Here is a 26,876-nt window from a genome sequence, read left to right as displayed (position 1 = left end):
GTTTAAACTGACTGTAGTCTGTTATGTATTGCTGAAGGGTGACTTTTTCCCTTTGCCCAGTTAAGTTAACCTGAAAATGTTCTGCCATTTTGAATCTAGCAGCAGTTGGAGAAGAATATGTTTCTTGCCTGGGGCTCAGATGCCTCCTCCCTTTAGCATTCACACCTCAGCCATCATGTGCTTCTAGTAATCGCTTAATCTTACCAATCCTTACAAAAGAAAGTCACTGCCTTGCCATCCTGTAGGCTATAGAGAGTATTGATCCCTTCACAAAAGGAGGCTAAGAGTTATCAAATAAAATAGTCCTTACAGTTTCAAATAAAATAGTCCTTACAGTTATCAACAGAAGTCACAGATGCAAGGACTGTCTACATTTGAACAAACACTTAATTGTTGTATCTTTAAAAAAAACAAAAAAATAGTTGCCATAATGTAGATCTCTGAGGCTTCACAAAAAATCTGCAAAAGTATGAGTGTCCCCTCCCCTGACTATACAGATCTTCATATAAGGGACCTGGGGTTGTTTAGCCTGGAGAAGAGAAGGCTCAGGGGAGACCTTATTGCTGTCTACAACTACCTGAAGGGAGGTTGTAGCCATGTGGGGGTTGGTCTCTTCTCCCAGGCAACGAGCACCAGAACAAGAGGACACAGTCTCAAGCTGTGCCAGGGGAGGTTTAGGCTGGATGTTAGGAAGAAGTTCTATACAGAGAGAGTGATTGGCCTTTGGAATGGGCTGCCCAGGGAGGTGGTGGGGTCAGCATCCCTGGAGGTGTTTAAGACCAGACAGATGAGGCACTTAGTGCCACGGTCTAGTTGATTAGATAGGGTTGGGTGATCGATTGGACTTGATGATCTTGGAGGTCTCTTCCAACCTGGTTTATCTTGTGATTCTGGGATATGTGTGTATAACGCATGAAGTGAGAAACACAAGGTCTAAATACAAGGCTTTGAACAGGGGGATCATCTGGGTGGTATTCTCAGCTTCCTGACTGCAAGCTAGGTATGCACCTTGTCCTTCTCCAGCTCAGTGTTCTAAGCTGCAAAGCTGTGATGATGTCTACTGGCAGGCAACAAGGTTCCATCTGCTTATGTTTTGTAACACATGCAGTGCACCTCAGGAACAGAAAGCTGAAAGTATTTTGATGGGGAAAAAAATTCTCTGTGCATTTGCAAGGAAGAGAAAGAATCCGAAAGATGCCTATTCCTCCACACTTGCATGACTCTGTTGGCCTTGGGTGTGATCATAGCTTTAATGATAACTTTAAAGTCAGTAGAAGTCTTTGAAAGAGTCTGAACTGGTGTCTAAACTTAAACTTGATGTGCAAGTGTAAGTGCTAGGAAGAAAAGTGAGTTTTACAAGGTGAAATGCTGGACTAACCTTGAACATGAAAGCAAAGCCCTCGCTATTAGCAGAGAAAAAATGTTAGATTCCAGGACTTCACTTGAGAAGCAGAACTAATTAGAGAAGATTAACAGAAATGAGGCATGTAATAGCTGGAATAGGGCATGACTGCAGTATGAAAGGCAGAATCACTGGACCTCTCACTGAGGTCAAGATCTTAAAAATCACTAGAATCTTTTTAAAGGCAAGCAACAAGTTTTGCAGATGTTCCTGAGGCAGCTGAACATTCATTGCAACATTCAACCTCTGCTCTGCACCTAGGAGCTTCCCCTCTGATAAGCCTGTTTGCAGCCTTGATGTCAGAATACATTTCTGAGCACAGGGTCTTATTCAGGACCATGTTCACATTCCTACTGCTCTGCAGGGTGTCCTGAAGAGATAGTCACCAAGTTTGCACTAGAGTGAGAGTACAGTAGAGACTTCAGTGGGGTTTTATTATGATTTTTTTTTTTTTTTAATGAAGATAGTAATGGATTTTTCAGTAGTTTGTTTGTTTAGTTTTTGTTTTCAAATGGAGTCTGAAATGCACTTTGCAGTCTTTTCCCTCATACTTTCCACTTCCCAATTTTTCCTGTCACTAGCCAACTTCCCACAAACTCTAAAAGTCTTTTTATTACTGAATGGTAATAAAAGTTTGAGAATTGGTTGGGCAGCACTTCTGATATACTCCCTGAAGTGACTGCTTTACCAGCACTATGGTAATGGTCTCAGCCTAACCCAAAGTGGTTCACATGGAATAGAAGGAGTTGGAAAGGACTTCCAGAGATCATTTAGTCCAGCTGTGATGGGTTGAAATTACCCCCCAGCATAAAATTGCCAGACCACCTCAGTTGAAAGAGAATGAAGCTATATTTACAGGCAAAACTACAGTCTAGAAATATGGGATGCAATGAATATGTACAAAATAGACAATATTTACAATTTATAAACAACACAAGAACCCCCTGGACAAAACCGGGGGGTTACCAACAGCTTCCCCCCTCCCTGCTCCCTTTCCTCCCCCTGTACGTGGTAAAGAGAATAGCAGCGAGTCGGTGTTAGTACTTAGCCACAAGAAACCCAGCCAAGGTCAGCAAGCCAGCAGAAGCAGCAGCTAGTATCTGCTGGAGCGAAGAAGTTGAAAAGAGCAAAAGTTAGTTCACACAACCAACTTTATGTTGGTTTTCAGACCAATGGGATTATTTAGACCTTATCATTATTTTCCCTTTTACATCCAATGGTAATTTATTTACATTCTACTACTTTTCTACTCAAGATTTGTGGAAAAATTTTCCTAGGCACAGCCTAAAACTGCCACACTGACCCACTTAAAACTGCATGAACTAGGGCAGAAAGCTCAGCACTTACGGCATGTCTACTTCTTCAAACTTTCCTTAATGATTTCATTAAAATCCCTTACTTTCAGGAAGCTAAGTTTACTGTAAGCATGCATACCCACATTCCTGTGGTAAGTGGAAGTGCTGGTGCTCATCAGTGATTGCAGAAAAGCAGCAGTCACCCATGAAAACCCAGGATTCTTCAGGCTGAATCACAGTCATGGCATAAAAGATGTACAGGTTGAAAAGAAGACAGAAAAATCAGTCTCCCAGCTCTCTGGATGTTTGCAGCAATGTTTATACAAGTAAGCAAAAGATTCCTCTGTCTGTAGAAATGTTGACACAGCATGTCTTAAACTGAGGCACAACTAAACAACACTGGCAAATTGTTGCGTGGGTTTCCTCTAGAATAAAATTTCTGTGCTAGCCTGAAGAAATAATGTAATTCAGGATCCAAACACATTTCTGATTGATACTTATCTGTTACCCAAAAATCCCTGTAAAGTGTACTTAAAATCTCCACTTGGCCCTTAGTAGTAATGAACAACGCAGTTCCCTCACAGTTCAATTTAAGAGCTGGAATGTAATGAGCAGAAGTCATTATTGCTGACCAGTCAAAGTCTTTCATTAGGATAAAAGAACATCTCAGGTATGTCAAAATGCCTAATTCTCCAGCTGCTTCAAAAGAAACCACTCTTGATTATAACCACAAACTTCCTGGTTACATAAAACATGTTGGTCCTGACTAGACATAGTACAGGAGCATCTTAGAATCACAGAACTGTCAGGGTTGGAAGGGAACTCAAGGACCATCCACTGCCAACCCCCTTGCCATGGGCAGGGACACCTCAAACTAGAGCAGGTTGCTCAGAGCCACATCCAGCCTGGCCTTAAAAACTTCCAGGGATGGGGCTTCCACCACTTCCCTGGGCAACCTGTTCCAGTGTCACATGACCTGCATGGTGACGAACTTCTTCCTAACATCCAATCTGAATCTACCCATTTCTATTTTTGCTCCATTCCCCTTAGTCTTATTACTACTTAACATCCTAAAAAGTTCCTCACCAGCTTTCTTGTAGCCCCCTTCAGACACTGGAAGGCCATGATAAGGAGCCTTCCTCTCTTCAGACTGAAGAGCCCCAACTCTCTCAGTCTGTCTTCATAGGAGAGGTGCTCCAGCCTTCTGATCATTCTCATGGCCCTTCTCTGGACATGTTCCAGCACCTCCATAGCCTTCTTTAATATCTTCATTGACAAAAGTGGACTTACCAAGTTATACTAGAATAAATAAAACTGAAATCAGCTCTGCCAAATGACACTTAGCAGATATTAGTAGTAACCATAACATGTATATTACTGCAGAAAAACCCTTGTCACCTTGGAGATGGGGATACAGAAGATCTAGTGTAAACTGCTTTCCTCAGTCACTGGGCACTTTGAATGCTCACAAAGATCTGTGGAAACATAGTGTCCACATGAATCTATGAAATGAGAGGCACTTCCTCAAAGAAAAATGCAGTGCCTGAAGGAGTGCTTATGTTTTTTTAGGTTATAGTAGAAGTGATGTAGTAGAAGTAGATTGTGTTTGTTCTGCTGTGTTGGCAGAATTGAATGTTCTTCCTTTCTTCTTGCTATCACTCCTCAGATCACTAGGTCAGTCTGTTTGCCAGAAAGACTTTTATGTAGTTTCTTTGAAGGTATTCGAGGGCAATGAAGCTGGTGAAGGGCCTGGAGAATAAATCTTATGAGGAGAGACTGAGGGAGCTGGGGATGGTTAGTTTAGAAAAGAGGAGGGTGAGGGGAGACCTCATTGCTCTCTGTAACTACCTGAAAGGACATTGTGTAGAGGCTGGCACTGGTCTCTTCTCATAGGTAATTAGTGATACAACAAGAGGGAATAGCCTCAAGCTATGACTGGGTAGGTTTAGACTGCACATTAGGAAGAATTTTTTCCCAGCAAGAGTGGACAGGCATGGGAATGTGCTACCCAGGGAGATAGTTGAGTCATCAACCTTGGATGTGTTTAAAGGTGGTTTGGATGTGGTGCTTGGGGATGTGGTTTAGGGGTGAACTTTGTAGAGTAGGGTTATCAGTCGGACTTGGTGATCCTGAGGGTCTTTTCCAACCTGAATGTTTCTGTGATTCAGTGCAAATTCTTTCTTCTGTTTAATCCCGTGAAGGTTTTTGCTCCAACCACCTCTCAGTCTTGCCACTTAGCTACCATGGACAGTGTGGAAGTTCTGAGTTGCCTATGTGTTCTTCAGGAAATCAGATGTTCTTTGGAAACAGCCTTTTGAATGTGAAAATGGACATTGATTTTAGTCACTTCAGGACTTCTTGCACTATTCCTTGAGCTCCAAAATGGGTAGACATCAGACTAAATTGAATCAGGCATTTAAGACGTGCTCAAGAGAGAACAAACCAGATAGTTCTTGTGATTTCAGGCAGAGGGTGTTTTTACACAGACTGAGAGGGCTGCAAAATGTTGAGTGCCATTAGTAGTGAGTAAAGAATTACAAATATCAGCTATGTCTAATGTGAGAGAAGGGATGTATTTAGCTAGAAATTCTGAATTGGTGAATACCACAAAATGTTCGCCACTCTTTTTTTTTTCAGTTGCATTGTAGAGGCACTTAATTGCATTCTGCTGTCATGATATATACTGCTCAAAATACATATACAGATAGTGATCAAAGAGGCTTGGATAATCATTCCCACAAACTCTTTTTTTCCCCTGTTTCCCTACATTTTAAGATAGCATTGAAGGGATGCTTTACTTCCACCATTCTTTTAACTTCTGGTCTTTATATTGAACAAAGTCAGGAAGAGCCTGGAAGAGCCTACAAGGGCCTTACACCTTTTCACCCCATTCAATAGCTCCTATGTAATCTCTGTTTTCTCAGTGTCATTACCTGGTGGCTAAAGAATATTTCTTTTTGTCACACAGCCTCTGTTTGCCTTACAAGATTGCTGCCTTCTCTCTCTCTGTACGTTTTCCATGAGGCTAACTAAGGGAGGAAGGGGTTTCTGGAGAACAGCAGGTACAGTAAAGACTTTTTTACACTGTGTCAGACCTCAGCAGTGTTTTTGCACTGCTTGGAGTCATCAGACTCAAAGATGAACTTCATACCATGTGGCTGTATCTTGGCCATTGCAATCAAATTGCATCTCATGTGGACTATAATTCACATCTCCAGAACTCTCTGTGTAATTCCCAGATCCAGTTTACTCTCTCACCCCACCAAAATGGGATCACCAGCAGATTGCTGTGATATATTCAACACTGCCTGTTTGCATTTAATAGAGACAGCCTGGAAAGATGCTTGTATAAATACCAAGGTATAGGCAGATGGGTGCAGACAGAACTCCTTTTGGTGTGCTTTGAGCCTGTTCTAATTCAGGTACCATTCCGCCATACTTGCACAGCAGAGTGCCTGATCTAATGTGCTCTGCTTCTCAGCATGGTGCTAACACAGCTATACCATTTCTGCACCAGAGGTGGCTGATCTCCAGGCAGCAGGAAGGCAATATGTGAGGCTCAGGGACTCTCTTTCCAGTTGGTAGGAGGCTGGTGAGCTATACAACAGGCTTTTTGCTGGTAATAGGGCCTGATCTCTTCTTTCAGCTGTGTGGACGCTTGACTCTATTCAGAATCATGAATGATTAGTCATAGCAGTAGCAGTACCACAGCTGATTTTTAAGTACCTACAAATTGCCACAAAGCTTAGCAAAGCACACCTGAAGTTATTGTTGTATACAGATGTCTTTTCCAGACTAGATTATTACAGTGAGAGTTTTGGATTTCCTGCCATGGTAGTCCCACAATATGAGAACATAGCAGTACCTCTAGAAACTGCCAGCAAAGGAAACATCAGCTCATTGCACCCGTGGCTGAGTACTTAGATTGGGATAAAGAGCTTGGTTTGTTTACTCACAATCTGGAGCTCAGTCACTGTGACTGAAGGCACTTTGGAAGAATGCATCCTGTCTGAAGATCCCCTGAATAATGCAATTAAAGCTTCGTTGTCTATCTCATTATTCATGGAAAAGTTAAGAGAACAGGATTCCAGTAAGCTCAGTCTTGGGCAGCCAAGCAAGAGCAGTAAAAAGAAGCAAGGAGTTCCATACACACCCCCCCTCTCACCACCCCCAGCATTCACCCAGGCCACAATTATTCAAGCACAGCACTTCATAGCACAGAAAGATGCACCAGGCAAGAGCCCTGACTCTTAGTTGTTGGAGTGGGGACACTGCGTGTAACGGATTAGCAGCCCCTGCCCCTTTTCTACCCACAGAAATACTTTGCCCTAGAAATATTCTGATTTCTGCCCGCACTGATAAAGATTTCAGGCAGGCAGAAGCTGCCTTAAACCGTCAAATTTAAGCAGCAACTGCAGCCTGGAGAGGAACTTGTTTTGCTCAGCCTGGAGGGAGTCCTTTGCGTGGTGTGTGTCACCACGTGTCAGGCTGCCTGCAGAGAAGCCTTGTCAATTGGAGTATTTGTCAAAAGATAGAAGCAATTTTCTGTTGACCCATTTTAAGGGTGAATAAAATATAATCAATACTAAGCAAACATAAGAATCTCATTGCAAAAGGGTTTTATCTGGATTGGGGTAGGGTTGGTTTTTTTTGCTATGTACTTGTGTGAGAAGGCTTTCATACGATATGGCACTCTGAATGGCTGAGAAAACAGAAAAGTGCAGTGAGAACTAATGAAACATGTCAGTCTCTAAACCAAACAAATTAATCTGTAATACCAATCCAGAAAATAATATGTAGCATTTATTCACTTGCTGCCTGCTGTCTGTGACTCTAGATGAGGCAATTAGGTTTAAAAACTTTCCTTGGAAAATGTAAATATCAGAACCTCTTTTTTCTTTTCGGGGGAAGGGGGGAGAAGGGTTGGGAGGGCACCACAAAGAGCAAAGGGAATCTAGAGATTGAGGCAGTGTCTCAATGATTTTTCTTAATGCTGAGATGTGAATCATAAAAAAAAAATAACAAACCACCTAAGAGCAGAAGTATCCTTGAGAGGTCTTTGGCAACCCCCTGTAGGTAGGATCAAAGACCCCTGTATTGGTGTTTCACTAACTTATTTATTAGAGGGAATGCACTGAATGTCAGGAGTCAAGGAAGATGGTTTAATGCACATCTTTCATTGCTTGGTAGCTGGCAGGAAACAGATAGATAGATGTGTGTGTATATACATATATATTTAAACCTTAGTGTTTTATAAATAAGTTATTTTTATTGTCATAAAAATAAAATGTTGAACTTCTTTTAGATGAAGGTTCAGAGTGAGCAGTCCTGGAACAATGTTAATTTGTTGTAGCATATTTAGAACAGCTGCTTAAAACAGTTTCTTAGGACCTCCTGATGTTTGTTTTGGTGCAATAGGTTCCAGTCTTGCACTGCCTTTTTATATGGGTGAGAAGCTGCCTGCAAAATTTAGGCTTAGCAGGCAAACCATGGGTTTTATTCCTGTTCAGGTTGTTTGATTATGAAAATTACACTACAAATCATCCATTCATTAATGATATTTTCTTGCATTGTACTGCAAATATATCAGGTAGACTCAGATGGCAAGTAAAAAGTGATTTGACTCCAAAATCTGGAAACAGCACTATACAATCTCTAGCATGGAGATACTACCTATCTACATCACAGTGATCATCTCGAGTAGCCAGTGCTTATTTAAAGCATAGGGTAACAAAAAAATTAAAAGTTGGTACTTGATGTCTCAAAGAATGAGAGTAAACTGTTTTCTAACCAAGATTTAGGTAACAATTTTTTTATCAGTGTAACAGAGTTCAGGGCAGCCTTTGTTTTGTACAGCAGATAATCCCTAGCTGTGATACAGGAGGGAAAGAAGCCGTCTGCTTGCTCACCCCAGGAGCTGTGCCTGAACTGCCCTGGTGCCTCAGTGCCACCATAGCCCTTGGGGCAAGTAGAGACCTGTGCTTCTCTGGCACTCCATCACCTGAGATCTTCACAGATCACCCTCAAGCTGGTCCTGACTGCTCTTCACCTGTGTGACGCTGGCTGTGAAACAGCGGTCTAGACAATCTCTGACACATATTTATCTAACCTGTTCATTAAAAAGGTTCTGATATAGAGATTTAATTATCCTTCAGTTGGGAAAGTTCAGTCCCATCTTCCCTGCTGCATGTGGAATCTATTATTGTGCAGAGGCTGCCCTTCCAAAGGTCACAAGAAGCAACCAATTTCGTCGTCTTCCTTGATTGTCATTCTCTTTTGTGTAGGTAAGACTGTAATCATGTCCTACTTCAGGCTTCTCATCCTGTGACCCTTTCTCACAGGGCACATCTTTTAAATGTCTTCCTAATCTTGCTGTCCCTTTCCAGCATTTTCCTAATTGCTTCGCTCACAGCAGCACTCAAAACTGGATGTAGCCAGTACTGAATAGTGGATTTATTACTCTCCTGTGTCTTATGCGTTATTTTCCTGTCACATACCACTAAAGTATTTGCCTTTTCACATAGCTTTTCAATAGGGAAGTGGCCAGTCAATGTGGCCATCAAGATCTGAGCAATCTCTAAACAGCACTTGGTTTTTGTTTGCTTTCTTTTCTTCAAGTTTCCCCCCTGCAGAGATGAAAACGTGTAGTGAGTTGCATGAGGACAAGACTCTATAGGTACTCTAGGTTCATCAAAAGTAACACAAGGAGAAAAGATCCTGTGGATAAATATAAACTTTGAAAGGTTTATGCATATATTAAAATATTAGGTTTATATTCTCTGCTTGATCGACACGCTTCAACGTTCCAGATCATTGCTTTCTCCAGTACACTGTTGCTTGATGCTACACAATATATCAGTGTTTCAAGATTCATGCATGGTCTGTGCTGCTGGTTGAGCATCCTTTTGCCCAACCTCCTTTCTCTCCCATCAGACTCTTTCCTAATAGGTCATTAGTCACAAACAATACCTGCTTATAGAGACTGGGCAGTATCTTTGCTACAGAATCTGCCTTTTCTTCCTTGACTGTGAACACATCATTCAGCGTTTGATCCTGTATAGCCAAAATCAATGTCATTCAAAGGCTGCAATTTCAAAGTGTTGGCAGTTCCGTCTTACAGAGCACACAACGGAGAGGTTGTCTGTAACCTGGTAGTCTTGCTCTGCTATTGGAATAGTAGGGGGTAGCACTTTAAGGAGGCCCTGTAAGAATTTGAATGGAAAGACTCTAATGTAGATGTGGTTGGGTTGTTCTTAATGCTGCTTTTATGCAAATGAAGCCATTTTTCAGAAGTTATTTCCTTGTTTAAAAATTATTGGCTTAAAACTTTACAGTCTTAGGATTTGGCTTGATTCCAGAGATGGAGATGTTAGCCACATAATATATATATGAAAAGCGGGGGGGGGGGGGGGGGGGGGGGGGGGGAATCAGCACCCTTACAACTGGGTCAAGAAGCTGTTGCTTTAAACTCACTTAAGATGATGGCAAACATCTGACAGATACCTTTTTTTTTTTTTTTTAAATTTTATTTTATTATAACACAGATGCAGTGTGTGACAGCTAGGACAGAGGGAAAGCTGCAGGGCTTCTGGTGCCTGTGCTCAAACGCTGCTGATTGCAGCTCTGACAGGCGCTGAACTCCACAATAGGCTAATGAGAATCTGCTCAAGTACTGAGTCTGCTATCACTCATCCAATGTGCATATTAATAATACTTTGCTGGGAAGCAACTTGCATCATTTGAGTGTGCATGAGGGATAAGCAGTATGAGCAAACCCACAAATCTCTTTATAAGTAGAGCTTTATTCCTAGCACAGTAATTAAGCAGTAATTAGAAGTTGTGTGAGTAATGGGAATAGCTGCAGAAAATGAAAAGATTCTGTCCAGGGGGAAAAATTCCATAGTGCCAGCAATCTCATAAGGGTGGAGAAGGGGTGCAAGTAAAGCTGAGATATTTTGCTCACATTATAAACAGCCCCATTCTTCATTTATGAACATTTGGAAGAAGTGTTATGGAGGAAATAGTAATTCTTTTCAGCTCTGCTGAAAGGTCATGAAGCCATTAAAATGGAGGTAAATAAATTTGAAATTGGACTTTTTTTTTCCTACTGAACCTCTGGAAAAAGAAAAAGAAGATAGTTCTGCATTAGTGATAGATTACTGTAAATCTTTAGTTTAAAAAAAAGATTAAAAAATTCTGAACTTGCACTTGACCCTACACAGAGTAATGTCCATAATTAATGCCCAAATGTAACTGTATTTATCATAGAATCAACAAGGTTGGAGAAGACCTCAAAGATCATCAAGTCCAATCTGTCACCACAGACCTCATGCCTACTAGATCATGGTACCAAGTGCCATGTCCAACCCCTTTCTGAACACCTCCAGGGACGGTGACTCTACCACCTCTCTGGGCAGCACATTCCAATGGCTAACAACTCTGTGAAGAACTTTCTCCTCACCTCGAGCCTAAACTTCCCCTGGCACAGCTTGAGACTGTGTCCTCTTGTTCTGGTACTGGTTGCCTGGGAGAAAAGACCAACCCCCTGCTGGCTACAACCACCCTTCAGGTAGTTGTAGAGGGCCATGAGGTCTCCCCTGAGCCGCCTCCTCCAGGCTAAACAATCCTAGCTCCCTCAGCCTCTCCTTGTAGGGCTTGTGCCCGAGGTCTCTCACCAGTCTCGTTGCCCTTCTCTGGACATGTTCAAGAGTTTCAACATCCTTCTTAAATTGAGGGGCCCAGAACTGGACACAGTACTCAAGGTGTGGCCTAACCAGTGCAGAGTACAAGGGCATAATGACTTCCCTGCTCCTGCTGGTCACACTATTCTTGATGCAGGCCAGGATGCCATTGGCCTTCTTGGCCACCTCTGTTTCTTAAGAGTTATATGCAGTTTTAGGCAAAGCTTCAAACTCTGTTTTCAGAGAGTCCCTCAGCAAAAATAATTGGTTTTGTGCAGTCTGACATCTTCATGTTTTGTGTTTTAGAGACTGTGAATTTAAATTTTTTTTTTTTTTTTTTTAAAAAAGGGGGCAAAACAAAAAGAAGCAAATCCCAGGGAATTATTTAAAAGATATATACTACTCTATATGAGACTTGATCACCTACAGGATGGAAGAAACATATAGAGTTATGGGTAGCAATGGAAAGATAATTAGTATCTTTTATGAGATTTAATTTCCAACAGAGAAAGAGGCACAAGATTTAAAAAAGGAAGGTACATTTTTCTTTTAATTAATTTGTAGCTTTGTTGCTAAGCCAGGGTGGGCAGGAAACCACCTGTGGCTTTGCAGAGCCCAGAGAAACATGTAATGCATGAATCTGGGGCTAGAGTCTAACAATTTGCCCACAATTTGCTGGCTGTGCTGTAGCATGATTGTGGTGATAATTTCTGCTGATACCAAGAAGACAAAACATGAATTAGGATAAACATTGCCTGCCAGCAAAGAAATCCTGGCCTGGGGTGGGTGCACAGTCTCCACACCGTCACCCAGCAGCCCATTTTCACCTCAGACACAGGACAGCAGCAAATATCAGAGCAACTTGATGGATGCTGTTGCCTTAAAGCAGGCCAGTGTACAAACAAGGAGGCATAAAGGCTTCTCCAGCAGGCCCCTTTTTACTGTGACAAGAGAGAACTAAGTCCACAATCGTTTTGGAAATGTTACTTTGCAGGATGAAACTATCCATGTTCTTATCAAGTACACATATTTCTAAGCATGCATATTTGTATTTGTACAGGTGTTGCATCTAGCAGCATCATGTAGCAGTTGGGGCTCCAGCAGACTAATTATGAATGGTCTGTCCAAAAGCATTTTAAGCAGGACATAAGATTAGAATCCTTTGGGAGAAGACAAGTCCAGTAAACTGATTTTAAAAATACAATGGCTGATATAACTTTTATAAATATTAGCAATCAACTCTGTTCTGTTTTATCCTTGGCCTTTTTTTTTTAATCTTGGTCTTTCCCAGCTTTAAGTACAGAAGTAATTGCAATGAATCCTTCTGCTTCTATCTGCTCTCAGCTATGGTTTTATTAGCAGAAATCATTAACAGTTTCAAATGGTGTACAGACTTTCTCAAGAGAAAATACCAATCAAGATCATTAAAAACACTGCATCAACAGACATAGGTATGGTCCTGAGCCTGATTCTGTCTCCTGCTGTAGCTGCTCTATGCTGGTATATCAATTTGCATCACACCAGTTTGCATTAGCCAGAAATCTAACTGAGGAGAGACCTCCAAAACTGAAAAAGCCTCTTGCTTGAGAGTGGCCATACAGCTATAATCCTGAGAAAACTCATGCCACATTTGAAATGTCATCCTAGCCAACTCTTCTAAGGAAAAGGCACAAAATTACATAAACTTTTCCCTCTTTTCCATCCTGCACTGAGCAGAGATAACCAAAGTTCAAACTGTCTTCTTCATTTTAACTGAGGGGCTCCTTTCTTGTTTTGCACTCCAGCAATGCTTTCTTTGTGCGTGACGTTTTTTAATGTGACCTTTTTAATTTCATAAGCACTTAACTTTTAATTGTCTTTCCCAAAGCTTGTATATTGTGGTCTAATTTCCCTGCCTCAAGTACAAATGAAATTTTCTTCACCAACATCATTCCTGTAACTTTAATTAGGTAGCATACTCTGTCTCAGAGTCTTTTGGATTGTTCATCCTATCGTATAGAGACTAAAAACTGCTTTTTGAAAGTGAAAAATCCTGTTTCTCTCTCCTCTTCCTTTCCTTTATTTTTCCCCTCCCCTTTTTTATTTTCCTGTTATGTCCTATTATGAGTCAATTTAGAAGGAACACTTTGGCTTCCCTGATTCACATCAGCAATTCCACAAGGAAGACAAGTACTTGGATAAAACAATGTTTCTCTGACATTCTGTATTTTTTTCCTATATCTTAAAGTGTGCTTTGTTTATTGTTTGGGTTTTTTTTGTTGTTGTGTTGTTTGTTTTTTTTCAGTGCTGGTTGATCCAACAGCATCTGTTTGCTTTTCAGTCTTTAATTTATGTTGGGCTGCAAACTGTCCAAGTAACAATTTGAGTGCTGCAGCAACAGAAGGTGACCCAGATTACACAACACTGTACACTAATGCCAAGTCTTCTTGTTTAATGGCAGCTGCTCAAAGCTTTGTCTTACTGCTATTCACATTCAACAGACACAAATCAAACAGCCTCCTCAGACAGACACACATCCTCCCTGTCTTTATTTTAAACATGTTGGAAGGCTACTGCTTTTCATACACACATATCAGTCTCACCAGCTGAGGCCATTTAGCCTCCTTGGCTTGTATTTACTCTCAACCATCTGACACAATTATCAAGGAAACCCTTTGTAATATCCAATATTTTGCATGCTTCTTTTTATGTGGAAGTTTGCTAGCATATTTTCTTTTAAAGATAGTTGGACTTTTATACTTGCTCCTAATGGAGGTATTTAAACACCAAATATATCTTGGCTGTTTAACAACTGCCCTCTTTAGAAATGGCAATTAAAAAAGGCATACATAACAAAGCAGTAAGTGCTACTAAAACATATGCACAGTTTAGCAAAGTATAAATTGGTCTAAGTTTTAGTGAGATAGGCTTAAATTTACTGGATGAGTGGTATCAAAATTCAGACTTTATAATACAGGTGTAGCTAGAACATTCTATTGCTGTACTTTTAATATTTGAAGTAAAGCATTAAAAATGCTTTCATTTCTCATTTATTTAAAAAAAAAGAAAAAAAATCAGGAAAGCTATCATACAACAAATTCATACAAGTTAGCTTCACAAACCAAATCTTTCTGGCATCTCCATCTAATTTTTTAAGCCTTCTGACAACACAAGTTTCCTGCTAGGAGTACATGTCTAGCCATCTACCCAGAGGACAAGTCAGAACAATAAGTGCAAATCTTACTTTTTAAATGGATAAGCAGCAAAAAGTTGAGGTAGAAGATGAGTAGAGAGTTAATTCTTGAATGAGCCATATTCATCTTGATAGGACATTCTTTTCTGAGTTGTCTGTTGTCCAAAGGGCTGGTGCTGATTCTCACTGTTTTCTCCTCATCCCTGAAACTAAGGTAATACACAAGGCACACAGTCCCCTACAAGGCATTTTTGCCTGTGCCCTTCATCAGTCTGTTCACTGCAAACCTACAGACTTTGATTCAAAAGCCAGTTGTGCTTGTTAAGGTTTTAGTTCGGCAGGTCCGAGTGATCTTTCAAACCTGGGGCAGATTTGTCTGTGAGCTGGACTGGAGTCTTTCCCTTGTTTCCTGCTGCACAACCGTGTCGTGAATGCCTGGCTGACACTGCACAGCAGAAAAGGCACAGCACTCAGTTAATCTTTCAAAATACATCCCTCATTACTTTTCACTAAGCCTCCATTACACCACACTTCTAATTCATAGCATAAACACTTCATGCTTTCTTGCATAAAATCAGCGAACAAACTCCTTCTGCTTTCTGCATTTTCTGTATCCTACCTCATTAACACATGACATGAAAAGATGAAATGCCCACTCCCAGTCTTTTTTGCAGTTAGATATTAGCTTGTTTCTCAATCTTTTGTTGTTGTTATCATTTACACCAGATTTAAATGCTTTTGCCACCACTAAATAGCATAATAATTGGGAGCTAGCACAGATCCTCCAAGTTTCATCAGTTTGTGTTGGAATTTTGAAGTGCTTATAGAGGAAAAGGTCACTTAGAGATTTGGGGAGTGATATAGTAAGATCAAGTTGCGAGGGGGACGGGGGCAGAGGATGACCTCTGTTTCTAATTAGCCAGAGCTGGCCCTAGACAACTGTAGATGGTGCCAGTGCAATGAGTCTGCCCATACTCACAGGAGTCTTCAGCAGCTGCCACACAAGCACAGCACTGTGGCTTCTCACTGCTGCATGGCAGTTTCTGCTCAAAGCTGTCTTGCTGTCTAGTGCCTCCATTGATTACAACTTTGTTCATAGATATTAAAGCATTGGCCTGGGTTCAGAGAAGGACGATAGCAACCCTTCCAGCAGCCATGTTCAAATGTTATGATTCCAATCCAAACTTTGGCCCTCTGGCACCTTACAAACCCAGGCATGAAGTTTGTATGTTTATTATGGGTGAGTGATACCATACAATGATTGCTGTAGCATCATTCAGGTCCTGAGACCAAAAAAGAGAGGAGCTGCCTGTTTAGCAGTGTATCCCCTCTTCTGCTGTATCTTCACTTCTACCAGTCTTGGCTGGCTCTCAATGCTTCACACCTACAGTCCTTGCCACAGTGCAGAGACCAGGTGTTCCCAAGCCCAGGAACAAACCTGAAATATCTGCTTGGCCACTACTGTGTTACACTACTGTAAACCAGCTCAATACATTTGGGACTGCCTTTTGTTCTCCCCAGTTCAGTGGAATCTTTATCCCCAGCTCAGGAAGCTTGTGTTTAACTTTACACTTAAGTGAACTAAGCACAGAGAGTCAAGCATATGCTTAAGGCCTCAGGTGAGTAGAGAGCAGGCTGTTGATGCTAACATGAATTTAAGGAAGCTGTTTACAGTGGATGGGTACATTTACATCCACTTCTTCAGTTCAGTGAACTGAGTAATGTTAGAATTTCTCCTGCTGCAAGCCCTTCCTTCTTTCCTACCTCCTTCATGTGCAGCTGTAGTCACCCACTCCTAACCTTGTGGCACATCTTTACAGACCACATTTGACTTCTGGCACCAGGAGCTCTATTCCTTCTGCTTCTCAAGAGGCCTCCACCCTCACATAGGCTGAGCCTCCCCACTTCATCCACTGTTTTTCAGAGGGTTTCAAAGAGCTCTTGTCTATCCAGTGGCAAACTGGGCTGGGTGTTCTGGCAAATGTCATGAGCTATTGCCATCTACAGCTACCTGAAGGGAGGTTGTAGCCAGGTGGGGGTTGGTCTCTTCTCCCAGGCAACCACAAACAGAACAAGGGGACACAGTCTCAAACTGCACCAGGGGAGGTTTAGGCTGGATGTTAGAAAGAAATTCTTCATAGAAGGAGTGATTGTCCATTAGAATGGGCTGTCCAGGGAGGTGGAGTCACCATCACTGGAGGTGTTTAAGAAGAGACTGGATGAGGCACTCAGTGCCATGGTTTAGTTTATTAGATGGTGTTGAGTGATAGGTTGGACTCGATGAACTCGAAGGTCTTTTCCAACCTGCTTAATTACGTATTCTATAAACATTAAGATGAGCTGGGTTCTTACTAGAAGGCACTTAGATAACTATAAAGTTAAATACAATGAAATAGATTATTGTATTTTTCATCTCTTTCTCTTTTAGTAACCCCCTTTGCTTAATATGTACATTTATAGTTGCTTGGATGTTTTCCTCTCCTTGCCATCTGTCTATTTAGTTACTGTTTGAAATTATACCTAGTAAAATATGTAAGCATTAAAACATGAGTATGAAAATATTACTCTGAATACAAAAATATTACTCTGCTATGTGGGAATTCTTCTGTTGGGATAAATTACGTGGCTGAGTTCAATGCTGATTGCCTGCTTTAAGTACATTATTATTTAAATTTCTTACCATATGATTTACTTAGGAGAAGATTTTCCATTATAATTTTTAACAATTTTAAAATTGTTTTTGTTGACATGGTCTCCATTAACAAGAATTTGATATATCATCTTATGGCAGTTACAACTGCTGATTAAATTAATTTTACCTTTACTAGGGAAACACTGTGTGCTTCTCTAGAAATTTAAGGAAGAAGGCATACTTTCAACAATCATTAGAATATATTTGGTCTGTCGGCCTACAGATTCAATACACTAGTCAATTAAAAAAAAGAGAGAGAAATTATTTGAATATTCAGAAATAAAGCAATTAAAACACTGGTAATTCATCAGGAGCAGGTGGGTGATTTAATGGGAGTGAAAGAGTGACTGAGATAAAGATAATATTGCCTAGAGTGGTTTTGGATATGCAAAATTCAGCTGGACAAGCTCTTCCCTGGCAACCTGCTCAAACTAGACCTGCTTTGAGAAAGTGGTTGGACTAAAGACCTCTGGAGGTCCATTCCCACCCATATGATCCTGTGACTCTCTGAATATATCACTAGATTTCATGCATAAGCTCTTATACCAGTTTCTTATACCTAATGCAGAAAGCTTCTACTTTATAAAACAGCTCTAGGATCTCTTTTTTAATTCCTCTTGAGTCCTTGGCTTTTCTTGCTAGCATCAATCAGTGCTCCTTGCTTATACCTTCTGTTTAGGTCTTGCTGAATTTCATCACAGATATGTGTTCAGCCCTGGTAGACTTTCTTTTAGTTGAAATGTGGGGCATGAGAACACGCTCTGGTGTGACATCATGGTTTGAGCATTAAAATATATCCTGAAGAATCTACTGAAAACTCAGGATAATGGAGTTGTTTGGAACAACAGACCTGAGCAGGTCATCCAGTTTATGGTACTCATACTCTTTTTATTGGACAGGTCATGGATAGCATTTTTTGGTTTACCTTGTAGCCTCTTGGGTAATTATGAACAATTATGGACAAACCAACACACAATGGACAAAGCAATGGGAATAAGGGATGGATAAAAGGTCTTGTGGATAAGGCATTGTATTGTGGCAGAAAGTTGACTACCTCATTAACAAAATGGCTATAGATTTGAATTAGGCACCTTGCAACACGAGCTATGTCCATTGCTTTCCCACAACACTTGTAAAGTTAACTGCCTACAAGAGCTCATTGGATAAGTATTTTATGACTATATGTCATTTCTTACATGAGTCTGGAAATATTACTTCTGAGCTTCTTTTCTCATTGTTATTGATGCGCACAGATCTGCCCTCTGAATGCTTTGCTCATTTTATTCCTTCTTCAGCCTGAGCAGTGCTTCAAAGAACATTCTCTTGCAGAAGACTCAGCAAAGTACACACTTTCACTTCTGCCAGTTTGCAGATTATAAACGTTTTGAGGAAAGTGAAGGGCTTTATCTGAATTTATTAAATTATTTTGCAAGGCCTGCCAAGCCTATTGCTTCTTAAATGTAACATGATTTTTGAAGTTATGACTGCTTTTTTGCTTCTCCATGTAGCCATTTTCCTGCTAAATAATGAAGGATTTTGACTTGCTAAAATACACCGTTAATGAAAGATTACAGAACTGTAAGGTGATTCATCTAATTTTGGACATGATAGATATGGTAGGAACCATAACCCAGCCTCCACTTCTGTGGTGGGTTGAAATTATCCCCCAACTAATTTGGAGGAACTACCCCCAAAATAAATTGCCAGGCTAGCTCAGAAGGTTTTGGAAGCAAATGAAGCTGTATTTACAAACAAGCTAAGCTCTAGAAATATGAAATACAATGAGTATGTACAAAATATACAATATATATGTACTATATATATTTACAATTTATAAATGACACAGAAACTACTCAGACACCCCTGGATGGATGCAGGGGACCTGTTCACCTCCTCCCCCACTCCCTCCCTCCTTCCCATCACCTCACACAGTAGTCAAAACAGAGATCCCTGGCATGGCCACAGAGAAGAGAGAGAAGTTGCAAGCAGAAGCGACAGGAAACAAAAAGAGAGCAAGAACTGTTTAGGCCTCTGTTCTGTATTCCCATTAGCAAGCCAATAAATTATATAGACCTTATAATTATTTTTCTTTTGTACGCAATGATAATTTATTTCACTTTGCACTTCTTTGCAGTCAGGGACCAGTCTAAAGTTCCCCCTTCAAATGGTAACAACTTCCAACTGTACTTGCAGCTACACAACTTTCAAGCAGCGTTTGCATATGATAAAGATACTAGCTAAGGTTCATACTGTTGCAATTATTGCATTTCTGGCAAGGACTTTAAGCTGTTTGGTTTTCCATATGATGTCTCCTGAGTATTTTACACTGAGGCAAAACAAAGTGACTTTGTAAGGTCCAACAGGATTCCCCTAGGACCTGCAGAACTCATTAGTGTATGATTCACTTAGCCTCATCTTTGATGAATTTTTGCAAAATAATCTGGTTTTATGGTATTATGTGTGGCTGATATCACCAGGGAAGCAATTCCACTGTCAGATGTGTGCTGGGTCAGGCCTTGTCAATGCAGATGAAAATTTGCAATTAGTATTCTGTACCTTGCTGTTAATGAACCGTCTAATCAGGAAGTTTCTGTCTCTGCCAATAATCTTCCTGTGACTGTCAAGGTTGCAGGAGTGCTTGACAAAGTGAGGCAAATAGTGTTTTTTAAAAAGGACTGATATATTAAGTGACAAATAGGTTGTAAATTTATTTTTCACCTTTATGCTTCTTATTTCACCAGAGTAGACATTTAAAAAGACTTATAAATCCTCTTCTAATTCTCTTTTTGCCTTTCCTTTGGAGTGAACTAATTTACAGAACAAAGCAGAAAGCCTTAAAACTCTAAGTATTGGAACTACATTAACACCACCACACACACCCCCCCGTTGGGGAGGATATAGTTGTAAAGGCAAGCAACAGTTTCGAAAATATTTGGAAAATGTTTTAGTAGGTAGATTCACCTCACCTGATCAATACTAAGTAGTTTCAGAAGGAATTCAGACCAAACAATTCCAGCAGGCAACAGTGAAGAGAACAAAAATCGAGAACTGGGAAGGCAGGAGTAGTAAACCAGGCTGCTTGGCTTTAGCACACACTGTATTTGTAAACGTCTTAGTTTCAGTAAATGCTGTACTTGTCCTAGGGACAGGGCAGGATGATAATTACAGTCATACGGAGATGCTGGGAAAGAGAAAATGGTTCTCAGCTGTAGCTCAAATTTTGGTCTTCACAGAGAAACCTGACAACCTTGGTTTCACAGGCTGAGCACTGGGCTAGGGGCCAGGAAACCAACTCTTTCCCCAGTTTTGCCTTATTGCCATTTTCAATGTTTGTTTTCAGTGCTAAACCATTTTGAAGTATTGCTATTTGAAATGGAAATGAAAAACAGAGTACTCATCAAACAGTAGTATTTATGACATGTAGACAGAGAAGCTTCTTAATTTTTCCTGATCTCTATTATCCCATATATATATATAAAATTGTTCAGTCATTGTATTGACTCATTCTGAAAAGTATCTGATGATTTGGAGCATTTTGATATCCAGGTTTCCAGTTGAAGGATGTGACTTCCTGAAAGTACAGAACAAAATTCCCCTGCAGGCATCTCTGAAGTATCTCATTGTGGGTTCTGGCAAGTACTAAACTCCACTTGGAAATCTTGGCCTCTGTGGTGAAGTATTAGATAACATTGTGAGAACAACAGGTAAAAGCAAGTGCCTCAAAGGGATATCAAGTTCCTGCTAAGTTATTGGTTAAGACAGCATTCATCTTAATGCCAACACATTTCTCAAAGGCCACAGTTTTGTACCAAACTAAATCCTGAAAGTTTGTCAGTTTGAATTATGTCCCTCACAAGGTAAAAGGAAATATTCTGTCTTCCAAACTTGTGTTGATTCAAAATATTTCACACCTGTTTTAATCACTGATGGTGATACCATCCTCAGGGAAGACAACATATATGATAGCACCATATTCCCATGCCAGTGAAAGGAAAACGTCTGCTGGGTGGAGATGGCACAGCTTGATCCCTAAACATCATGTTGGATGTGAGAGGGGAAAAGGGTGGATGTTACTTCTGAAATTGACTTACACACTGTTAGCATCCAGAAGGGTCTTTAAATCACCAGGTTGTTTGTAGCTGAATTCAGTTGCTGAACTGCATCCTAAATTTTGTGTGTTGGCAACCTTGAGATCTTTGCATAGGCTGAAGTCCGCAGCACTTTCCATTTCCTGGGTATCAACATATTTAGACTTTTTTTTTTTTAAGAAAATACAGTGCTTTTATAGTAACTTCCTCCAATACATTGAAAGCCCTGGTGAATATGATTGCTGTTTATAGGCAGCTGCTGAGAAGTCTTGACATCAAATTTGGACTTTAGCACCAATGTTCATCAGACACAGTTTTGTGGCAGTGCATCACAGAATATGTAGTTTGGGCTCAGGTAAATGGACAATGCTCATATAACCCTAAAACATCCTTCAGTTTTCACAATCATGTGCTTGGGCAGGGGGGGGAAGTATTCTGGATTATAGATACCTTTAACTTCATAATGAAAAATAAATGACATCTACAAATTAAATGGATAGTGACTAGAGAGAGTGCAGAATAGCATTTTAAACTCCTCCTACACTTTGAAGCATCCTGCCTCTCCAAGAGCAAGATGAATTTTGATTGCCTGACAACTGTAACCATGTGAACATTCATCACAAAGGGAAGGAGAGGAGCTCTGGAAAGCCTTGATAAACACTGAACTAGCAGGCTTATCTAACTGGTTCTAGCTGCCCTTATAATTAGCAGATATGATTTTAAGGATACAAAGGTTTGAAAGCTGCTGGTAATTTGCCAGTTTCATGCACTGACCTTTCAACATAATAGCATTGTTGGCATCCTAATTTTTTACCCTATTCAGAAATGTCTATGAATTGTACTTTATTTCTGGAAATGTTTTCAATGGCAAGTGGGATATTTTTTTTTTTAATCTTATAAAAATAACAGGGCACATTGTACACAGACGTTTCAATAAGCACATAAAGCTGTATCTCAACCTGTGCACCAAATTCTGTTTTCCAGTGGGCAATGTAAATGTTCTGTAGCTCAAGCAGCCATAAGTTGGCTCTAATAGCATGAACAGAGGTACTGTAAGTATATCAGAGGTCTTTCTGGCTTGGTGAAGGCACTGCTGGTCAATAGGATAGACAGTTGAGCAACAGAGCTGCATTGTGGAAAGATACACAAAATGGCTCTCCCTAGGAACAGTTCTGTTTCATAAGTAATTCCAGGAGGTGTTTATATCCAGGCATAAATAATGTGGTTGTCCTGTGCCATACTCTAAACAAGCTAGGCTGGATAACAGACAGGGCATTTAGCTCTTGTGGAACTTCATGTTGATGTAGCTGGACTGTTTGCAGTATTTAAAAAGCTTTAAAAATTGGTAATGTAAATTAGCTAGCTAGTTTAGTAGCTCTTCTTGTCTCATCACAAGCAATGCATTTCTTAAGTAGGGCCACAACTAAGTGCTAACTTTGGTACACTCAGCGCTTTGTTTCTTCAGCTTCAATCAATCAATACAGTAAACTAGGCAAACCCTCAGTACATCAGCCTCATACTATGTCAATCATGCTTTCAAGTTTCAAACTAGTATGAGCTGAAAACTCTATATCCTTGTAAGAATAACAGGATCAAAGACCTGGTATTTTAGGTATAAATCAGTAAAAAGCTTTAACCTGAAGCCTTTCATGGCAGAACTCCCACCACATTTTCTATAAACTTGAAGAGAGAGACAAAATTACCTTCAGATTCCTACTATGACAGAGAGTATATACTAAAAGATTAGCATTTTTAATGTAAAATGCAACTACTTTCTAAGGGTAAAAAAAAAAGAAAAAAAAAAGGATGAATGCTTATGGAATGAGTGGAGAGAGTGAGAACAGAACAGCCTTTACTCGTATCCTGTGGCCCAACAAACAGCACCATGTCTGACCATAATAAATCCCCAATTACCTAACTTGAGGGGAGGATAACTGGCATTTCCTTCTACCCAATGATTTAATTGAGCCTGTCAGCCAGGGATAATTGGTTTCTGGTTGACTGAAAGAAGTGACAGTGACATCAGCTCTCTGTTACCCTTCATTATTGAAATTCTTGTTGTCTCATAATAGGGCTTCAGCACACAGGGCACTCCAGCAGCTTTTACAGGTCTCTCATCACGCAGTGCAATGGGAATGCAGCACTGCAAGATGCAGAGAAACCTTTTTCAAGATGTTTATACACCATAGGTTTTCATAATGTGTTTTGAAGAACCAATTTTATTCCTGTACTGGAAGTCTGGGTTTGCTCGTTTTACTGGGAATTTGATAATATTGTTGCTGTTGTGATGGTGTAAGGCTATAAACAGGACAAGGTTTATTGGGAGAGACAATACCTTTTATAATCCAGCTAACATGGTTGGAAAAATAAAGATGATTTTGGACACACAAAACCTCAAGGTCACAAGCCCAAAGCTGATTTGTTTTTAGTGCAGACACCATCTGAATTAACAAAAGCTATTATATTTCTCCCCAGTGCTTGCCTTATTTATAGGTAAATGCTTCTTTGATGATACTGGTGTATTATTGCAAAAGGTTTCATTTGTTCTGTTGAAAGCATGACTCAAAACAATGGGGGGGGGGGGGGGGGGGAAGTCATCCTTTACATAGTTTCAGACAGGGGCTGCAGCTTGAATTTAGTGATATTTGTACCACTGCCTGAGATTTACATTGGTAGAGGGGCAGACCAGGTACTTCCTCCAGTGTTACTCTCTCCTGTTCAGCTTACTTCCTATTCCCCCTGCTTTCCCCCAGGCTGCTGAGCACTAGTGGAGCAGGCAGAGATGACAGCACCACAAGCACTGGCAGGAATGTGTCCAGGCAATTCCCTTCTATGCAAGCACTTCTTCAGCTGCAATATTTTTCAAACTGAAAAGGGAATGCAGCGCACCTATGAATCTACCTGTAGAGCAAGCCCAGTATTGAGTTCAGACTTAACAGACTGAGCAAACTTTTGCATTACTGTCACAGCACTGAGTGTCTTGTTCCTGGCCCCTGCTCACTTCACCTCAGGGCTGCACCAGAACAGAATTCCAGGAAGAAATCTGCTTTTGTGCAGTCTGTAGCTGTACAGCTCTTTGCAACTTCCATGCTGCATTAACCCCCCTCCCCCCCAAAAAAAAAGATGCCAATGGCCAAAATCATTGTTATTCAACCCACACTCTATGGTAGAAAACTCAAGAGAACAGAGCCCTGGCAGAGGGTACAGTGTCTGCTCTTCCTTGTGTTAAGCTTCTCAGATGGCCAATAGGGCTAGTGGATTTGACCTCCCTCTCTACACATTTATTTCACTTGCCACACTTTAGAGAGGAGACAAGAAGAGAAACATGTGAATCCTGTTGATCAGGCAAGACATCCACAATAGTACAAGCCTTCAGTTGATTAGTGCCCCTGAAAGACCTGAATTGAGAGACATGGGTGGTCTTTTCATGCCCTGTTTGAAAGAATGTCTTGGCAATGGTTCCAGCAATGGACTTTATTCAGCACTCTTGGCTAGAAAACTTGGAGTCTCTAGACAATCTTATAACCTTTTCACTTCACAGCCTGATTCAAAACATTTGTGTGTATGTGGTGACTGGCAGTAAAATACAGAAATGTTAGACTAGAAGAAATATAGGCTTTGTGGCTTCCTCCCTAGGTCCCACTCATCACTGACACATCTGTGATACAAAAAAAGAATAAATGACAGCATGGGTCATATTTCAGCAGTGTCATTCACCACGTACCCATGTTAAATTACCTCTAAAACTAATAGAGACATGGACATATACCCTAGAAATTGTGGCCACAGTGAAGGTGACTGTCTAGAAGGAATATGAATGTATGTGCTACTGGTTTTGTAACTGGATACTCACTGTGAATAGATGCTAAAGAAAATATTGCAAATAAATTGGAATTGCTCATCCAGGTCTTAAAATTTGAATGCTATTTTCATGTAATTTTATTTCTGTTTGGTTGGCAGCTACATATTTAACATCGGAGTGGGTTCCCTACCTGATTATTGTTTAAATTGTATTTGACTCAAATATCTGTCATTTCTAGTTTCACTCTATCTCAGAGGTGAAGATTTTGAGCTAGAGAACAAGTATTTTGAGATTAAAGTGCCTCCTCCAACACCAAACCTTCCAGCACCCACCCACTTCACAATTTCCAACAATTCAAGAATATTAATTTGACAAATATACCCTTTTCTTGGACAAATAAACACCTGCATTTACAAATTGTGTATAGTCTCACACAGGTGAGCAAATGCTTATTCTTTCTTTGATTGAAGCTCTCTAATGTAAGAGTGAGCTTTTTTGACTACTATTTTATTAACTGGCAAAAAAAATTTAACATGAATAAGCATTAGAACAAAAAGGATTAATATAGTTAAATTTTGCCTGTACCACTTTAGCAATAAAGGAATTAATGCTGAAGGAACCATAATGACCCGAGACTTCAAGGCCATTTTGCTTCCAGAGTGTAATTATTGTAGCAATGCCAGCCATGGTAATGGATCACTTAGCATTGTATAATTTTCCTTTGAACTAAATCCTTCATGTAACATAAAACAGCAGACGAGAAAAAGTATTACCCAGGCTTGGGCTAAGTCAAAGTGCCTGCTTTGGCAATTAGGAGAGATGTAGATGCTTTGTACACTGCCAAGAAACTATGTAATACCTAACAAGGAGTGAATAATATAATAAAAATAAATAAATAAAAATGTAGGTAGTTATCTGAAAGCAATAACAAAAACCAGCCAGCTATAAAAACAAAAAAACCACCCTCAACCACAAAACCAAACCCCCAAAAAACAACAAGCAACCAAAAGCAGAAGAAACAATTGGCACAAAGAGATTGAATTTACTTCTTAAAGTGCAATGGGAAGAAAATTCTGACTGAGCCAAAGTCCATGTTATAACACAGAGCTGCATATTCTACTTTCTTTGTGGGGAGGGTGGATACTAACTCTGAATTCTGGTAATGGAATTAATTATGCCTAGAATAATTTTCTCCAGCCTAAATTCTTCACTTCCATCTAAAGACATGAACTATGTTTGGCTTTAAATAGGAATAAATGGCTTCTACTTGGAATTCAACTTTCTGAATTTGAAGCATCTCCCAAGTACATGCATAAATGTAGTCTCTGGAAAAAAAAAATTAGGTACATTGAGTATCTGCATTGTTTTTTCTTCCATGCTGAGGAACAGGTGTGGGAATTCTAGTCTGTGGCAGTTACAGATTGCTGTGAATCCCCCTACAGTGCAGTGACAACTACATCCACAGATCAGTTTGCTTGCTTGCTGTAAGCTTTCGGCTTCCTCTTGGCAAAAAAAGTTCTTATCGAGGTTGTATTGTCCTTCAGTATTTCAGTCATGAAAATTCATGAACCATGTAGCTTTGTATTTCCAAACTGATGGCATATGCTATGGAAACAGTAAGTCCCAAGAACCCAGTTACCTGCTCAGTGGTGTTTCTATGTACTTGCTCTTCAGATTAGAGTGATATGTAAGGCTCAGCTTAAAACATAGCCCCCTGCTCTCAAAGTGTGCTCTTTTCCGTGGA

General features: G+C 40.3%; 1 protein-coding gene across 4 annotated transcripts in view; it reads right to left on the bottom strand.

Moving 5' to 3' along the window:
• The window catches only part of CRB1 (crumbs cell polarity complex component 1), a 118,902-nt gene extending 103,961 nt beyond the window's left edge, over window positions 1-14,941 (bottom strand). For 2 of the 4 annotated variants that reach the window (XM_068140900.1, XM_068140898.1), the window contains exon 1: window positions 14,602-14,941. In XM_068140900.1, the coding sequence (XP_067997001.1) occupies window positions 14,602-14,677 (76 nt within the window). In that variant the 5' untranslated portion in view covers window positions 14,678-14,941. The remainder of the gene's footprint in view (window positions 1-14,601) is intronic. The other 2 variants (XM_068140899.1, XM_068140901.1) reach the window with 1 other exon arrangement.
• Window positions 14,942-26,876: the final 11,935 nt, after the last annotated feature.

This window comes from Melanerpes formicivorus, unplaced genomic scaffold (genome assembly GCF_026170545.1).
Source record: "Melanerpes formicivorus ecotype bairdi unplaced genomic scaffold, bMelFor1.0.p_v2 SCAF_7, whole genome shotgun sequence".
Classification (NCBI taxonomy): domain Eukaryota; kingdom Metazoa; phylum Chordata; class Aves; order Piciformes; family Picidae; genus Melanerpes; species Melanerpes formicivorus.
The sequence above is the reverse complement of the archived record's forward strand: the minus strand, read 5'-3'. Positions and strand labels throughout refer to the sequence as shown.